Consider the following 16,069-nt stretch of genomic DNA (forward strand, 5'->3'; position numbering starts at 1 on the left):
ACAGACCCCGCTGTCACCCCGAGTGCTCTGGGGGTGCTGCCCCCCCAGCCCTGGCTGGCTCTGCATGGAAATGGGGCAGGACAAGCCCTGTGTGCAGTTTGGGCTTGGAACCAAATGAGGGGAGCATAAAAGACAGCCCAAACCAGGCTTTAAAGGGCAATCTTGGAGGGGTTTGCTCTTGGCTTGGGCAGTGAGAGGCTTCACTCATCTCTTTTTAGATTCACCTTTGTTCCTTAACACATCTTTTCAAAAGATTTGGAGTTGTTAGCCTTTGGTCACCTTTTCTGCAGCCTCCAGTGGGGAATCTGTGTCAGGATGGGGAGAGCTGGAAGGGAGGGAGGTGTGAACCCTGTGGGGATGTTCAGATGGTTGAGTTTTTTGAGGAGGTTGGAAGATCTTGGAGCAGCTTTTGGGCTGTTTGGACCAGGAGCAGCATGGCTCATGTTGGTGGGGATGTCCAGAAGCTTGAAAGGTTCAGGAGCAGAGTGATTTAATTGGTTTGGAGTGTTTGAGGCAGGCAGTGTGTCAGGCACCTGAGATGTTCCCTGAGGCCTGCAGGTTTACAGGGGCTCATTTTGCAGTCCATATCCAGTTTGCTCAGCTCCAGCTATCTGAGGTGCAGAACTGAAGCTTAAAAATCCATATTTCACAATTAGATGGTTTTTATGTGTATTAAACAATTGCTGCAGTAGGCTAGGAGCTGTCACACAGTCCTTCCCTCTAACCTGGTACCAGGATGTTTTCCTGTCTCACCAGTTAATCCCAAACACCCAAAAAAGAACAAGAAATCCCAAAACCACCCAAAATCCCAAGAAACACCCAAAAGTCCTTTTCCCAGTTCCCTAAAGCCACTTCTAAAAATCAGCTTTATGTAGAATTGCAATGCTTTTGACCCAACCCAAGCAAGTGTAATTTTTTTTGCAATAGTTTGTTTATTCAGTAGGCAGCAAAGACTACAAAAAAAAAAAAATCAGAATTAACCAATAGTTACCTCAAAGGCTTTGTGATCCTTCTGTGCCAGATTACCCTGATCTTGATTGTTAAAGGCCAGAGCTCTGAAGCAGTGAATCATTAAGGTTTGGTACCCACATGATTTACTATAAACAAGGTTTAAGTTCCAGCTATTCCCCTGGTTAGACTCTATCTTGAAAACTTAACCTCTGGCATCAGATCTGGTTTCTTCATTCAGGACTTGAAGGTTGTTACCAAACCAGTTTGTCCAAGAGGCTTTGGCATCCTGGGATTTGTTTGTTTGTTTGTTTTTCAAAGAGCGTGGCTTGGTTTGCTGGGGGGGCTGGTGGAACATGTGTAGGATGATTTAGTAATTTTTTCAGTGAGTAGCTTGGTAGCAGGGATGGAGTTGTGCTTCCTCTGGCAGCTCAGAGCTGTGCTGTTGTTCCTGCTGAAATTTAGGAATTTCTCTGTGGTGGGGGTTTGCACAGGAGCAGCTTTGGGCTCACTACTGGAGAATCAATTTGTGCTTTTTTTTATTTCCCTGAAAGCTGATTTATGTGTTTTTTGAAACCAGGTTGTCTGTGTTACAATTGATGGCTCAACTTTGCTCTCCTTCTTCTGGGATCAAACCTGCCTTGCCTTCCTACTGAATGGTTGATTAATTCCCCTGTCCTTGCAGAAGAAATACTATCAAGAGACGCTGTGGAAAAACACTTATTACTTTGCTTAAAACTGCTTCTTGTTGTCTTGGTAACAATAAATTTATGGGGTGACTTAAGCTGCTACTGCATGAACAGGAGATATAAAGTGCTGAAAATTCAAAGGCATGAAAAGATGGAGAAAGCTCCAGCTAAAAAGCCCATTTTGTTTCAGATGTTCTTAATTCCTTATTATTCTCTTTGATCTTTGAGGTGTTAAAAAGAAGGAGCTTAGATACCATTTATCACTTAAAAACTAAATTGAAGCAGAACCTGAAAAATAATTAAGTGTGATTTTTCTTTTAACGTGGGGAAAAGCAGCTGATGAACCATGGCTGTTGTACTTCCAGCTCTGCTGGATTTATATTTTTATTTCTTCAAAAGCTTCACTCATTTCTTTTTAGATTCACCTTGAGCTAACCTTTGTTCCTTTACACATCTTTTCAAAAGATTTGGAGTTGTTAGCCTTTGGTCACCTTTTCTGCAGCCTCCAGTGGGGAATCTGTGTCAGGATGGGAGAGCTGGAAGGGAGGGAGGTTTGGACCCTGTGGGGATGTTCAGATGGTTGAGTTTTTTGAGGAGGTTGGAAGATCTTGGAGCAGCTTTTGGGCTGTTTGGACCAGGAGCAGCATGGCTCATGTTGGTGGGGATGTCCAGAAGCTTGAAAGGTTCAGGAGCAGAGTGATTTAATTGGTTTGGAGTGTTTGAGGAGAGGGGTGAGAGCTGGGAGTGCAGGGTATAGTGAGTGCAGGCACACAGGGAATGGCTTCCACTGAAAAAATGAAATTTAGATGGGAGATTGGGCAGGAATTGTTCTCTGTGAGGATGGGCAGGTCCTGGCAGTGCCCAGAGCAGCTGGGGCTGCCCCTGGATCCCTGGCAGTGCCCAAGGCCAGGCTGGACAGGGCTGGGAGCAGCCTGGGACAGTGGGAGGTGTCCCTGCCATGGCAGGGGTGGCACTGGATGGGCTTTGAGGTCCTTCCCAAGCCAAACCATCCTGATTTCAGAACATCCTCTCAGAATCCTTGCTGGCTCTGGATCTGTTCCTCTGAGTTTCCTCACTGCTGGGCACCCACCCTGGGCACTGGGCTGCCCACCTGGGCTGGCTGCTCCACACCCAGCTCTCAGCTCTGTTCCTGCTCAAAAGGAAGATTTCCACAGCCTCAAAAAGCAGCCACAGCACTTTTGGTCTTAAGTGGGGAGGGAAGACACTTGCCCAGCTGTAGACAAAAGAGAGAATCCTTTGGGTGGATGCAGTCTTCAAAAAGGAAGAATTCAGGAAGAATCCAGCTGGATTTGAGCATTATGGTCTGGTTGGTGTTTCTGTGAAGTTGGTTTCTAAAGCCAGGCAGTGATGTATGGCTTTTCCTGGCCATCCCTCAGTGCAGATCCTCCCAGCCCTGCTCAAGGTGCCCTGGCCAGGGACTGAGCAGGGCCACTGTGGGTGCAGGGCTCGTGTCCAGCCCCTGTGAGTCACCTCATTCTGCCCAAAATGATGAAAGACACAGGCACTTGTGCTCAGGGCACTCATGCATCCCTTCAGCCACAGCAATAGCCTGGAGCTCTGACTCTCACAAGTAATTCCTGGTCTGTATTTTTTGACCTTTCCTTTTCCTTAAGGTCAGCTGTCCATTCCAGCAGGCAGTGCATTATCCTGTGGGGCAGCAGCTGGTGGTGGGGACCACCCCCAACACTGCTGTGCACCCCACAATAATGGAAAAAGAATAAATAAGAGCCAAGATGTTGCATTTTGAATTTATCTGGTAATTTTAGCTGCGCTGGTGACTTCAGTTGAATTCAATCTTTCAGTTTCTTACGTGTCCCTCTGTTACTTCTCCTTTCACTGACCTGACCTGCCATGCCCTTGCTTCTGTGGAAATACCAGTGTTATTTATTGCAAATAAATATCCAGAGCATTTAAGCTGAAGCTGTTGCTCTCCCAGGTCTTTTATCCCAGGTTGGGATGTGCAGCAGTCCAGTCTGGGGCAGAGAATTGTTACTGGCTGGTCATCAGGTTCCTTTTCCCACTTTTTCCAAGTACATCCTTAATCCTTGAGGCACCATGTGCATTGGCTTTTTTCTTCCAGAAAGCAATTTATGAAATGACTTGGATATAGTGCCAAAAAATCCCATTGGGCAATAGCATTGCTTCAAATCCCATCTTAGCGTTGCCAATTTTTTTTCTTGCAGTCACTGGAGCAAATTTTTGAATAATTATTAAGATATTTGCATAGAATTTGGTTTTAACCCCTGTGTTAAACCAGGAGGAGTCAGACAATCCTCACTGTGAGATGTTGTGTCCACATCAGCTTTGTAAGGCTGGGTGATCCCTTGGAGCTGTGATGTGGTGGTTTTATAGCTGGTGAACTTTACATATAGTGGCAAAAAGAGGAAAGAGCCTGTGTTTTTTGTTCTTAAGTGGGGAGGGAAGACACTGGCCCAGCTGTAGGCAAAAGAGAGAATCCTTTGAGTAGATGCAGTCTTCAAAAAGGAAAAAATCAGGAAGAATCCACCTGGATTTGAGCATTATGTTGATGTTTCTATGAAGTTGGTTTCAAAAGGGTTGTCACAAAAGGGTTGTTTTGTTGTGCTGTAGAGGTGTGGGGCTGCAAATTTCCTTCTTGATTTCTTACCTGTGCTTAGAGTTGAAAAAATATTTCCCTATTCAAACTTTTTCCTTTTGCTGATGCCTGGATTCCTATTATTCAGTTTACCTTCTAATTTATGCTTTATGCATTCGTTCACTTTGTCAGTTCTTTGGTTCCTGGTTCTGTGAAATAAACTGCCCAGATAGTCAAGAGAGGGAGATTTGCACCCTTGAGAAAATACTCACAAAAAAGGCTCCAACACCTCATCTGAAAAGAATGCTCAGGGCAAAAATTACTAATGTAGTAAATGACTCCTGTCAGCCGAGTCTGGGCAGGAGCGTGGGCTGTGCTCCTGTGCATTTCCAGGTTTTTCTGCTCTCTTCCCAAGCACTACCATCTCTGGCCATTATTCTTTCCTATCTTCCCCTCCCTGCAACCATTCTGAATGACTCCCTCTAATCCCCTGGCATTCATTGCACAATCTCAGACCAGGCAGGTGTGCTGCTGGCAGCTACCTGAAGAGAACAGCCCAGACATCTCTTCCCTTGCTGATGTCCCAGCACTGCTCTTACCACTGCAGTCATGATAGAGGCAGCAGGCAGGCACTCAAGATGGCAGAACAAATGATGAAATACTCTTATTTTGTAACCCTATAGCAGGGAATGTTCCCCACTGTGTATTTCTTAACACTTGCAGCCTGCCTTGCTGAGAGGGCCACGAGTCCCCAGCGGAGCTCAGCGCGGTTGGACAAAACTGAGAGGTTGGAAAACTCCAACAATTAACCTTCTTAAAGAAATCAATTCTTCTTTGCCTCCCAGTTTGCAGGAGCATGGACATCCGAAACAACCTGACCAGGCTGAACATGCTGGAGAACTGCACCGTGATCGAGGGCCACTTGCAGATCCTGCTGATGTTCAAAACCAAACCCGAAGATTTCCGCGAGCTCAGCTTCCCCAAGCTGACCATGATCACAGACTACCTGCTGCTGTTCCGTGTCTATGGCCTGGAGAGCCTGAAGGGCCTCTTCCCCAACCTCACTGTGATCAGAGGGACTCACCTGTTCTTCAACTACGCCCTGGTGATCTTTGAGATGGTTCACCTGAAGGAAATCGGCCTCTACAACCTGATGAACATCACGCGGGGCGCCGTGCGCATCGAGAAGAACAACGAGCTCTGCTACCTGTCCACCATCGACTGGTCCAGGATTTTGGATTCTGTAGAAGACAATTACATCGTGGCCAACAAGGATGACAAAGAAGAGTGTGGAGATGTGTGCCCAGGCACTGTGAAAGGGAAGAGCAACTGTCCCCCCACAGTGATAAACGGGATTTTCATCGAGCGCTGCTGGACGCACGATCGCTGCCAGAGAGGTGAGTGCACGGTCAGGGGTCTCAGCTGGGGTTTGCTGACAAATTTTGACCTGTCAGGACCTGTGAGGCCCTGGCACAGTGTGCCCAGAGCAGCTGGATCCCTGGCAGTGCCCAAATCCAGGCTGGACAGGGCTGGGAGCAGCCTGGGACAGAGGGAGGTGTCCCTGCCATGGCAGGGGTGGCACTGGATGGGCTTTGGGGTCCCTTCCCACCCCAAAGCACTCTGGGATTCTCGGAGGCCTGACAGGTGCCTGCTGATTGCTACCTGTAATCACAGATTCCTAAAAGCAGGGCTGAAAATTGGCCTTAGAAGATGAAGAGAAAACCTTTAGGATGGGTTTGAGCAGTTCTTTCACCTGTGTTTGTAAGGCATCCAGAATTCTGTGTTTGGTTCTCCTGCAGAGTCAGGAGCTGCCCAGAGCTCACCATTTTAATGGACTGTGAGTGTCTTGGATGACACTTGGTACTCTGAGTGTCTTTATTGGGGTTTGGGGGGGGAATGAAAGTCCAGACTTATGAGAGGCTGCAGCAGGTGGAAGCACAACAGTGAGGAAAAGTCTCAGTGGAATAAACCCCATTCTGGAAAGGTGCAATTCCATCTTCACCAAAACCTTCCTGCCATAAAAAGGTGTAAGATCTGGGGATGGGTGAGCAGCATTTGCACAGAGGAGAAGCTGGAAGCCAAGTCAGACCTGAAGGGGAAGGGAGAAGGAGAAGAGAGGACCTGGATGGGGTAGAGGGTGAAATAACAGAGCTTTGAGCCCAGGGCTTTGGTTCAGGGCAGAAGCTGTGCTCAAAAAGCTCACTGCTGTTGCCACCCCAGTCCTTAAATGTATTGGAGTTGCTTTTAATTTCATACAGATTTGTTTTTTTCCAAACTTGGAACTGACCTTAAGCTTAGCTTTAATTATATATTGGCTTTGATTTATGTTAAATCTGACTTGACAGGGAGCAAAGTGAATTGAGGTGAGAGTGACACATTTAGGGTTGTCTGCCTTTCTGGAGGTCGTGCATCCAAACGAACCAGTGTGTCCTGAGATGAAATTAGGAAACTTGTGGGCTGGAGAGAAATTCTTGCCAAGCTTTAAAGGGCAGCTCTGAGTGCTAAGTGCCAAATTTGAGGAGGAATTCCTACCAGTATGCACAAACTAATGCAATTAATGTGGTTTCCCCTCTGCTACTCCTCACCCCAAAATTGTCCAGCTTCCTTTTAAAGAAAGTGGTTATTTTTTGTGGCCAGAATAACAGGGTATGAGCAAGAAGATGCAAGTGTGTACGTGTGTTCCTTTTTTAAAATGAAAAATAAGATTGTAAAGCATTTTATTTATAAACTTTCAGGTATGTAGTTACATCAGCACTGAAACCTGGTTTCTTAAGCCTTTCATGTGCTGTGTTTTCTGCTGTTTCATAAGGGTAAAGGTCTAATTGGCACTTTTTTAGTGCCTGGAACATAATGCCCCAAAATTCCTGTGAATTTGCTGGGGCTGTTTTGGAGCAGACTGGAAAGGATGGTTTTCTCTCCTTTAAAAAACTGCCTATTTCCATGAAACCTAGAGAAATGTAATATTGTAATGGTAATATTTTACCATTGGGACAGAAATCTGAACTCCTGAGCCTCTGATGCAAGAGTTTGTTGGAGGGCACCTGTCCAGTGCCTGCCTCAGCTCAGTCTGTTTGACCCAGAGGTTGAGATTTTCATCAGAAAATGGTTCCAAAAAGCACTGGACACTGATGCTCTGGTTTTGTGTGTCCCTTGCAGAAGGAACAGCAGGAAAGCCATGCTCCTGAATATTTGGGCAGTGACTGGAATGCACTTCCCAAACCACTTAACAAGCCAGGCTTATCTTTGTTTGAGCACTGCGATTTGGACTTTAGTTTTTTGGTGGCACAGGCTGGGATCTGTGTGATCCCGTGCCTTGTGACACCTGCCCCTGTGCTTCTGCAGTTGTTTTGACAGCCTGAGAGGTTTTTTAGACCTTTTTTTGTCTGTTTTTGAGTAGCCTTTAGACTCTGAGCACACGCCAGTGGTGGAGATTAAGTGACATTTATTTAGCCAACCTGCCGGTGCAATCGCTGCCTCTCTGTTCTCCTGCCAGCCCTAATGTATCCTTAGCATGTGTAATTGTTTTGTCAAGATTATTAAAAGCTTGTGTGAATTGTATTTTGGCTTTCCTTAGCCTGAAGAGCCTCACAGCAGCTCCCAGTTGTTGCAATGTGTTTGCAAGGGTGCACAGTGTGCACCAGGCCAGGCTGCTCCTGAGTTTGTTGTCAAAGCCTCAAGAACAAAAATTGTGTTGAATTAAGAAAGAAGAGACTGAGAAACTCAATATCAAGACCACAAAAACTAGTTAGCAGAAAATAAAATATCTAAAATATGTATGTAAAATTTCTAAACTATAAGCAATCAAATACTTCAAAAAATACAAACAAAAACCAACTGAACAAAACAAAAACACCCATCAAAAAGTGTATATTTAGTAGTTTACAAAATCTATAAAAATGTAATAGAAACAATAAACAGCTTCTACTTGACCATATTTGTTGTTCAAAAGTCCTAAATTTCCTACAATACCCAGTACCCAGAGTATTAATGTCATGAAATCTTTCCCTCTGGGCTTCTGCAGCTTATCTGGGAATTTTCAGCACTAATGCCATGCTGCAGTCTCCTGGCTCTCTGGATTTGAGTGTATTCTCTTTAATTTTTTTCTCTTTATTTTCTAACCAGAATGAAATGCAGCAATTTCGGTATCATTTTCAGAGGGAACTTTGGTTTTGTGTGGAGTTTTTGTCCCCCTGGTTTGCTTAATGAAACTTGGTGTAGAATCTCCTGGTTCTGTTTTGGTTTTTGGTTTTTTTTTTAATTTTTTTTTGCATCTCTGGATGGGAAGTTGTTGCTGTCTAAACTGCTGCCCTGGGAGTGGGAAAAACCCTTCAAGGATATGTAAATATTGATTGTTTTGATTTTACAGAGTGGGTGTCAATTGATGGAGACAAGTCCCAAGCTGACTGGCTTTTCCAGCTTGCTGGGCTTGGGGTCTCGCTGGAAAATATCAGGAAATGGGCAAGAAATTTGGGAGAGCACCAGTGGGAAGGCTGGAAAATGAATTCCCTGACAGGAGGGGACAGCCAGGTGGGGATTGCTCCCAGGGGCAAGGGACAGGGTGAGAGGAAATGGCCTCAAGTTGCTCCCGGGGAGATTTAAATGGGAAATTGGGAGAAACTTCTTCATGGAGAAGGCTGTGAAGGCTGGAGGTGTTGGAGTCCCCATCCCTGTGAGGATGTGGCACTTGGGGACAGGGGTTGGGGATGAGCACAGTGCTGGTGCTGAGGGTTGGGTTTGATCTTAAAGGTCTTTTCCAGCCCTGAGGACTCTGGGATTCTCTGGAAGGTCTTGTGTGCGTGGGAAGTGGCAAAGTTGGGGCTGGAGTGGGGTCCTGCTGTCCCCCATCTCTTCCACACCATTCTCTGCCCTTCCCCTGCCACCTCTCTGTGCTTGCTCCACATTATCCCTCCTTTATTTAATTATTCCTTTACTTAATCAGTGCAAATATCCCAGTTGATTCCAAAACTAACTTTTCAGTTATAGCATGGAATTATCTCCAAGGCACACATCCAAGCCTCTGAATCATCCCTGTAGCTACAATCCCAGCTTGGAATATTTTTTTTTTTTTTCAGTTGGTGATAACAGTGTTCAGGACAACAAAGTAAAGGATCCTCTTACAGACATTGGAGCAAAGGTTGGGGATGAAACCAGTGGGGAGGAACTGAAATCATTTGTGGGCAGCTGCACCCTTGGAAAAAGCAGTGGCAGCATTGAGGATTCTGTGTCTGAGTGCAGGGATGTGTAGGTGGATCCACCATGGATTGAGATCTTTTGCTTCCTCAGAGTTTTCTTTTTTTTTTTTTTTCTCCTAAATCACTCATGTTGGTGTGAAAACCAAGTCAGTTCAGTTAAGGCCAACTCATGTTATATTTTGGGTAGGCAGGGAGGGAAATGTGTAGTCTGTTTGGAATTTGGGTCTAGCCTGATGCTGTTTATGGCAGCCAAGTGCTGTTCCTGTTCTGGGGGTTTTGTACCTCTTTGCTGACATTTTGAACAGGTTTTTTTTTCACAAACACAGTTATTTTATTGCCATCAGAATGTACTTCTTGGTCCTGCACTGCAGAGAGTGTCTTTGCTGAAGAATGCAGACAACAGAAATGCTGGAGATGCCACGTCCTAGACCTCACTCTGGGTCTGCCAAACATCATTTTCATATTTCACATTTTTTCCACGTCTTTTTTTATTTTTTTTCTATATGTCTGTCACTCCTCTTGTGGAAGGAACAATTCCCTCTGAAATAGGATTTCCTGCCAATTCTCCCTGCAGTCAGGCTGCTGTGTCCATGCAGAACTTGGAGCAGGCTGATGGCTTTGACAGTCTAATTATAAAGGCTGCTTTTATTGCCTTTTATTGGTCATGTGGAAGTGGAGTAAGGCAATAGGAAGGAAAAGTGGAATGGCCAAATAAAAGTTACCAACAGAATGATCTGCAATATCAGCCAGTCCCTTGGTGAACCCTGAAGGGCCACATTCCTGGGATATAAGGATGGATATCTGAAATAGTTTGTACAGGGCCAAGTAGTGATAGGAAAAGGGGGAATGGTTTTCAGCTAGAGGAGGAAATATTTAGGCCAGATGTAAGGGAGAAATTCTCTACTCAGAGGGTGGGCAGGCCCTGGCCCAGGGTGCCCAGAGCAGCTGGGGCTGCCCCTGGATCCCTGGCAGTGCCCAAGGCCAGGCTGGACAGGGCTGGGAGCAGCCTGGGACAGTGGGAGGTGTCCCTGCCATGGCAGGCGTGGCACTGGATGGGCTTTGGGGTCCCTTCCAACCAAACCACTCTGAGATTAATTCTATAATTCTGTGAGCTATAGGCTTCATTCATTAGAAGGTAAGGTAGAATTCGAGTTCTCTTGTTCATCCTGAATGAAACCTTGGGAGGAATCTGTTACCTGCTTCATCTAGGGGTTCTTGCTACCAGGAAATGTGAGTTATTTGCAGTGTGAGCCATTTCAGGTCTGTCTGTAGGCTCCTTTTTTTGGTCTATTATCTTATTTTTTTATGATAAAAACAAAAATTGTTTCTCCATTGGTGCAATTTAGAATTTGTGGCAAAATATTGACTTTGTGGAAAGTAGATTAAACAGTTTGTGTCCATTGAAGAGGATGTAAAGCAGCAGATGGAAAGGATGACAGTGTGGAATAATTGACATGCAAAGAGCTGCTAAAGAAAGGTTCTGTGTGAAAATAATAATGTTTTTCCTGGTTTTGAGTGGGATTTTGGGGGTTGTTCTGTGCAGAGCCAGGAGCTGGACTCGATGATCCTTGTGGTTCCTTTCCAAATCAGGATATTCTATGATTTATTTTTTTTTCTGTCATGTTGGGAAACAGGTCTAGAGACAAAGGGATGCAACAGGATCTGTCTTTAATTTCCCTGTGATTTATCTGGGGAAAATTCTGGGACAGATAAGGGACAAGTAAGGAACTGAGGAGTTGCTTTGTTCCCAAGTAGAAGCAGCACAACAAAGCCCTGAGAAAAACACTGCTCAGCCTGAAATGTCTTTCAACTGCTGTGAAACAGCACTGAGCACTCTCAGCCAGACCAGTGCCAGCAGAAATTCTGCAACTCTGAACTTCTTCAAGGCAGGTCTGAATAACAAAGTTCAGAGGTGTGTGTGGGAAACGCTTTGTGATGTTTACTTAGGTAGAAATATTACTTAGCAACAGCTTCCTGTAATTTTTATGTGCTGGGAATTTCTGTAACCACGAGCTTGGTTTTATTACCTTTGTATGGGAAAGGGGTCTCGAAGCACTGAGCAGACTCAGCCAACCTCAAGGGCAAAGATATTTTTAAAGCTTCAAACACAAAGGAAATTTTTCCAGTTGCTACTACATGAAGTGGAAGTGCTCCTTTTATTTGGAGATCTGATAAGGGTTTGCCTTTTTTGCTTTTCCCTTGCTCTGACAAATGCCAGATGGGAACTGACACCAGATAATCTCCCTGGGGTGTCTCTGCTGACCCTGCCAAGCTCCAGTTTTATTGAGGGGCACTGGTGACACTCTGCCAGCACTGAGACATCCTAAACTAATTCACTTGAGCTTATTAAGAGTAGTCAAGAGATTTATGGTGCTTGGGGGTTGTGATAGAGCCCAGAGTTGGAGGAGAAGGGGTGGAAACAATCCCTCCTATAAATGACTGTGCTCCTTTGGAAACACCAAACAAAACTGGAGCAGCTTTTCTCACTGGGCTGGGTGAAGCAAGGCTGAAGGATTTCAATACAAAGGGTCTCAGCTTGCTGAGAAATCCCCACAGGTGCAGCTGAGCTGATGTTTCATCAGGTTCTTCACTGCTGCACCTTTACTTAAATTTGGGGTGGGAAATGAAGATTTCCTGCTCCTGCCTCAGTTCCCAGCCAGGACTTGAGGAGGAACTGTCTGACCCATGTCAACTTTAGAAATGTAATTACACAGAGAGTTCCTCCCCATAGCTCAGAGAGATCTGAATTCCTGTACAAAAATCTTGTCAAGACAAAAGTTTTGAAGAGTTAAAAAGGAGAATGAGGTATTTTGCTGCAGATATGGTAAAAACTGGGAAAGTTTTCACCTTGTTTGCTTCAAGCTGCTATTTTAATTCTTTCACACTTAGTCTTTCCCAAAACCACTTGATATTTGGGTTGGTCTCTGGGTCCTTGAGGAGGCTGAGAGGAGTTCCATGCAGTGGTTCAGCACTGAGGATACTCAGGGTGTTTTAAATCTTTGGCTCCTTGGGAGTTCCAAGGGTGCTTCAGGAAGAACTTTTCCCCCTTCAGCAACAGTTCCAAGTTCCTTTTTTTTGCTTCAGCAATGGAACCTGCACTACCCCTTGTTAGATAAAAAGCAGGAGATCTGGCAGGGACATTCTTTGGAAAATGCTGCTCTCTGGGTGTGCAAGGGGAAGTCAGAGAATGTAAAAAAAAAAAATAATAATAATAATAATAGTGAATGACAGAGTTAACATGTGATGGTAATGCATGAATGGGAGAGCAGGAAATGGTTCACCTGGTGTGATGTGTTTGCTCAGGGAGGAGGAGGAGATGTGTTTCATTCAGAGCAAATCCTGCTGATGTTCAGGGTGCTTGTGTATTCTGTGTGTTTTCCTTCCTTTACACCTCCTTCAGGAAGGCAGGGCAATGAAATTCTGCAATTTAAATCCTTTAATTAATTGTAAAAGTATTCTAAATTGTGTGCAAATCAGATGTCCCTTCTTGGATTTAGGCAGAATGAGCAGAATAAATGTAAGCTGTGTGATGGGACCACAGTCTCTGATTTTACAGGGAAGGGACTGGAAATCTTTGTTGTTCAAGGCTGTGAAGGGATGGTGAGCTGTTGGGTCTGTACAAAGAAGTGCATTCAGAGTGTGTGAGCAGACCAACTGAAATATGTCACTTGGCAAAGCTCTCTGAAACATCTTTTCCTATCAGGAATTGGATTTGACAGGGATTGCCTCTGTAAATAATTGCTGTGCTTAAAAAAATCCCAACAAAACACAAAAAAAAAAGGTCAAAACCTGCCAGGTGTGACCAGCACCAAGATTGTTTCTAACTGAAAGGTTGAGGATTTCAGGACCTTTTGATTAATTACAGAGCTGGGGAATAACCAGCCATGTCCTGGAGGAAGCAACACTCACCCTCCTCTCAGCTTCTAACAATAGTTGGGTACAAGTTCAATGATTGGGCTTCCCAATTATATCCTATAATTGTCTGCAAATTCCCATTGAGGGATGTGAATGAACTCTCTGGGATGTTTATGCTGCTTCATTAAGGCTGCTGGTAGGTGGGAAAGGAAAGAAAATTGGGGGGGTCCTGGCTGGGATTGCCTGCTTGGGATGAGCCTGTGGGTATTGCAGTTCCTGCTCTGAGCCCAGTTTTTGTCTGGCAATGCAGAAGTGTGCAGGGAGATATGGATCCCAGCCATTTGCCCTGTCTTTATCTCAGATTTCTGGCTGAGGCTGCTGGGGGCACGGGCTGACGTCGCTGCAGGTTGTCAGCCTGCCTTTCCTTCTGCCTTGTGACATGGAAAACAAACAGAGAATTCACTTGGGCTCCTGCAGTGCTGGCTGAGGGCTTGAATGGTTTTGTGAGAAGAGTCTGGATTCCTTGTGAATTTGGGTTTAAACTGACAAACCAGGGCAGTTCTTGTCCAGAAAGTTTTGTAGCTGGGATTGGATGTGTGTACTAAGGAGCTTCTGTACCCTCAGTAGCAATTCCTTCATTTGAGGTGCCCCTGCCTCCTGGGCACCTGGAGGGGTGAAGGCTCTGAGGAAGATGAGGTTTGGAAGGAAATCCCACCAAAAGGTTGGAAGGAAAGTCCAGTTAGAATAGCATTCAGCAGAATGTTGGGATTCATTCTCTTCAGCACATTTCTAAAGAACTCAGGGTCTGCGTGGTTTTGGTGCACTCCAGAAAGAGAAATGGGATTTTAATCACGTGGATCAGGTCAGAGGTGCTTTTCCAAGCATGCCAAGAGCTGCTGCTCCACTGGAATTGTAACTCAGGCAGTTTCAGCTTTTGCAGAGCTCAGCTCCCCCTCTGCAGTTGCTGATGCACTGGCAGGTGCTGGGTGGGTGAACTGTCAGGAATTGTGACCCCTCTCAGGAATTATGCCTCATTCATAGGCCCAAGAGGGTGTCAGATATTGAGCACTATTGCTCTGATGAATAGTGGATAACTTACAAGGTCTTTTTAGTCAGTTTTCAGTGCAGTTTGGAGGCTTCTGGAGCTGCACACATCGAGCTCTGGTCACTCAGGATCAGTGCTGGTGTGTGGCCACGCTGGAATTTCAGGGCTCTGATGTGATGAGCTGAGCCTGAGCTCAGCTTACAGCACAAGACTGATGGTTTTAAGTCAGACTTAAGGGAACTTAGGGGGCAGGTTTGTCAGAGGTCAGAGCAAACACCTGTGAGGTTCTGCCTTGCTGCTCCTCTCAGCTCACTCTGCTCTGACCCCTGGGCACAATTCCTCATTTAGTGGCTTTTAAACTGAGAATTGTCTGGGGCAGGGAGGGAGGAGGTTGGTCCTGGTGTGTTCATCAAAGCAAAGCCTGTTGGACTGTGGGGTGTGAGGAAGGGAAGGGAGCAGGCAGGTTTGGAGTTGTGCAGCCCTAATTTCCAGCCCCAACTTTTGATGTTTTTCTCTGGTTTTGTAGCTGTGAGAGTTGAATTATGCTGAGAGCACCCAGCATTACTGCACTGCAAGGCTCTGACCCCATGACCTGGGGTCCCAGGGCAGGAGCTTGGGCTCTCCACAGCTCCAGAGGGGCAGGAGCAGACACTCCTTCCCTGTGGAGAGGGAGGAGTTGGGGGCTGGGATGTGATGCTCTCACAGAGCACTTTGATGGCACAAAATGGAGCTGTTTGCTGGCTGATTTCCCCCCCTGGATGTGAAGATCCCAAGTGTGACCCTGGGTGTTGCAGGGATGGATTATTTGGGGTCAGGGATGGATTATTTGGGGTCTGTGGCAGAGCTGCTGAACTTGGCAGTGATTTCCCATAACGTGAGTGAGGCAATGCCAGTTCTGAGCTGTTTGCTCTGAAATGTGTGCAGGAACTGAGAGCTCACTCAGCAACCTGCAGCTAAAAAAGTCAAGTTCCAGCTCTTGCACTGACCTGGGCCCTGGGAAATCCCTCACACAGAGGCTGCAGACAAACTCTGTCATATCAGCAGCGTTGTGTGATTGATAAAGTACATAAAGAGTGTTTGCACTCCAAGGTGGGCTTGATTAGGAAATCTCAGGAATTGTGCAGGAAGCCTGGTCCCTGTGTGTTGGTTTCCCAGGAGTAAGGCATGTGCAATTCCACAGACATCACAGGATAACAAAGCATTTTCCTGTTTCCATTTTCAGCTTCATTAAGCACATCCATGTTGCGTTATGGCACTGCAAGGATTTTAATACTTCATGAGCAATGAAAGGATTCATTAAAATTTGAGTATCAGACAAATGTTCTTCTTGTCTTTTCTGCAAAGACAATCCAATTATATTCTCTGGGTAGTGCAAACATAGAGCAGTGATTTAATGAAATGAACAGGGCTGTTTTTTTTCTGGTCTTCAATCTTTTCTGAATTCTGAAATCAGGCTGATGTGTTTACACAGCTTCAGTTTGGGATGGAGGAGTCCAAGAGCTCCCTCTAAGTACCCCTCAAAAGCTCCCAAAAGCCAGAGAGGAAATGGAGCTCCTCAATGTGATGTCTGAGTGTCTGAAAGTCTCGCCCAGTGGAGCCTTAACAGGGCTTAAAGGAATAAAGCTTTTGTTTTAAAACAGTACTTGAAGGGAAGCCTTTAAAGCTCAGTAAAGTATTTCTCTGTTCATTCAGATCTGTGGATTTTAGGCTCTGGGAATCTGAGCAGGCTGTTTCTGGCAAGGGGAGCATAGCACACAGGACAGTC

At 45.5% G+C, this 16,069-nt stretch overlaps 1 protein-coding gene across 1 annotated transcript in view; it reads left to right on the plus strand.

The window, feature by feature from the left end:
* Positions 1-16,069, plus strand: part of INSR (insulin receptor) — a 60,280-nt gene that overhangs the window by 3,363 nt on the left and 40,848 nt on the right. The window contains exon 2 of the mRNA XM_050986193.1: positions 5,058-5,609. Coding sequence (XP_050842150.1) covers positions 5,058-5,609 — 552 coding nt within the window. The remainder of the gene's footprint in view (positions 1-5,057; positions 5,610-16,069) is intronic.

Source organism: Serinus canaria, chromosome 28 (assembly GCF_022539315.1).
Source record: "Serinus canaria isolate serCan28SL12 chromosome 28, serCan2020, whole genome shotgun sequence".
Classification (NCBI taxonomy): Eukaryota; Metazoa; Chordata; class Aves; order Passeriformes; family Fringillidae; genus Serinus; species Serinus canaria.